At 41.8% G+C, this 1687-nt stretch overlaps 1 protein-coding gene across 1 annotated transcript; it reads right to left on the reverse strand.

Annotated features, from left to right (window-relative positions):
- Positions 1-321: 321 nt before the first annotated feature.
- Positions 322-1675, reverse strand: LOC123177771 (bidirectional sugar transporter SWEET6b-like). The gene is made up of 3 exons (XM_044591308.1): positions 1510-1675; positions 846-965; positions 322-727 (listed from the first exon to the last, which is right to left on the reverse strand). Exons 1-3 carry the CDS (start codon positions 1663-1665, stop codon positions 566-568), a joined length of 438 nt encoding a protein of 145 aa, XP_044447243.1. The 5' UTR covers positions 1666-1675; the 3' UTR covers positions 322-565.
- Between the last annotated feature and the right edge of the window lie 12 nt (positions 1676-1687).

The following is a 1687-nucleotide window of genomic DNA, read 5'->3' on the forward strand; positions in this document are numbered from 1 at the left end:
TCGGCCTGCTGTGGGCCGATTAGGCCCAGTCGGCCTGCAGCGGGCCGACGGTGTATTATTTTTAAAAATAATATTTTCGGCGTATTATTTCTGTAATTTAATAAAAAAATGTATTATTTAAAAAAAATTAGCTCCTTTTCGCTCACACCAGGTTCAAGTTGCATCACCAATAAGATGCCCTTTGGGTGTTTTTGTGCAGAACAAAAGAGGACCTTGCCCGAAACATAATACAAACACATCATGGATATTGAATAATTTAATTTAACAAAGCCATCACACGCTGTAATTAACAAATCAATCGTATCATCACGTAAGAGCAGATTGAAAACAGGCAAGCATACATGGTGTCATAATATATATCTCTGGGATAACTCAGCTGCATTGGTATTTATATACACTTGTAATTTGCACTAGTAGTCTCGGACAGACGACAATGGTTCACGAAATTAAAGGCAATCTAAGACTCTGATAGCTAACAAAAAGTAGTACTAATTAACATCAACTTGTTGAAGTATCATCCGGTATTAACTACTCAAAATCTTCAGGGCTAAAGACGAAGCCAAGTTTATTTCTCAACGGTGACGGAGACGTTGCCGCTGGTAACGGTGTTTTTGGTGAGGACAGTGGGAAGTTCAACGTTCGTGCCCTTCTTGGGGGTAGACTTGTAGTAGTAAAAGTACAGGATCAGCTGGATGAGGCCGAAGATTGTACCGAGGGCATTGGGGATCTGCACAGAATTTAAAGGGGACATAACAGTTAGATCAATCCTCGCTGAGGAGTTCTTGATTGTATGTCTGGCTGGGTTTGCGAGTTCTTATTTCCAATATGTATGTGTATGTACATACCGTGATGTAGATGTCAAACTTGATGAGCGCATAGCCCGTCCAGCACAAGCCATTGAGGAAGTTCACCAGCGACAGGAAGAATGGCATGTACTCCACACTCTTGGTCCTGATCACTTTACCCTGCAAATAAGCAGTACAATGTTACTACTTTCATCTTAAATTTTTGAGTTATATTAGTATTTAGTACACTCGTAAGTTGGTAAAAGCGTCTGTAATTAACAATTAGCCTGAGCTAGTAATTCACCCGTAAAGGAAGTTTACCTTGAGGTAGAAATAAACCGTAGGCTTTTTTGATTAAAAATATATGATGTAGCATAGTGTAGAAGAACTTGGGTGCGTGAGAGGTGAACAACTCAATTCGGACTTTTTTAACAGGGTTTTGGCACCAACGTTAAAACATGAAAGGTGGGTGCATCTTTTAGATGGCATAGATTTTCAAGCAGAATCAACAACAAACAAGGTATACTACTTAACAAATTAAGGTCTGTCAAAAGCATCCATTAGAACTTTAAAAATAAATTATAGGCAGGTATTTTTCTAGACAACGCATCATTACCACACCATACGTGCACAACGCAGAATAATTAGCCACCTGAACTAACAAGTTAAAGAGGTTATCAAAGATCACGGGTCGACGATCCATAAGTTGGGGTGGTGTACGTACCATGATGGTGAGCGGGGAGGCGTACATGATGGAGCCGAAGATGACGCAGAGGATGCCTACGATCATGGAGCGCTTCTCATGGGTGTGGGCGCCGACGAGCACACCGGCCACCACGGCAGCCATGAACGCTGCCTCGATGGCGAGCACGCCGAGCATCTTCCACTGCACGCACAGCACA

Source organism: Triticum aestivum, unplaced genomic scaffold (genome assembly GCF_018294505.1).
Source record: "Triticum aestivum cultivar Chinese Spring unplaced genomic scaffold, IWGSC CS RefSeq v2.1 scaffold317054, whole genome shotgun sequence".
Lineage (NCBI taxonomy): Eukaryota > Viridiplantae > Streptophyta > Magnoliopsida > Poales > Poaceae > Triticum > Triticum aestivum.

Coding starts and splice junctions, on each gene's coding strand:
- LOC123177771 (XM_044591308.1), bottom strand. CDS start 1,665: ATGCTCGGCGTGCTCGCCATCGAGGCAGCGTTCATGGCTGCCGTGGTG. Junction 966..1,509: donor CCTCCCCGCTCACCATCATG/GTACGTACACCA, acceptor GCTTATTTGCAG/GGTAAAGTGATCAGGACCAA. Junction 728..845: donor AGTTTGACATCTACATCACG/GTATGTACATAC, acceptor AATTCTGTGCAG/ATCCCCAATGCCCTCGGTAC.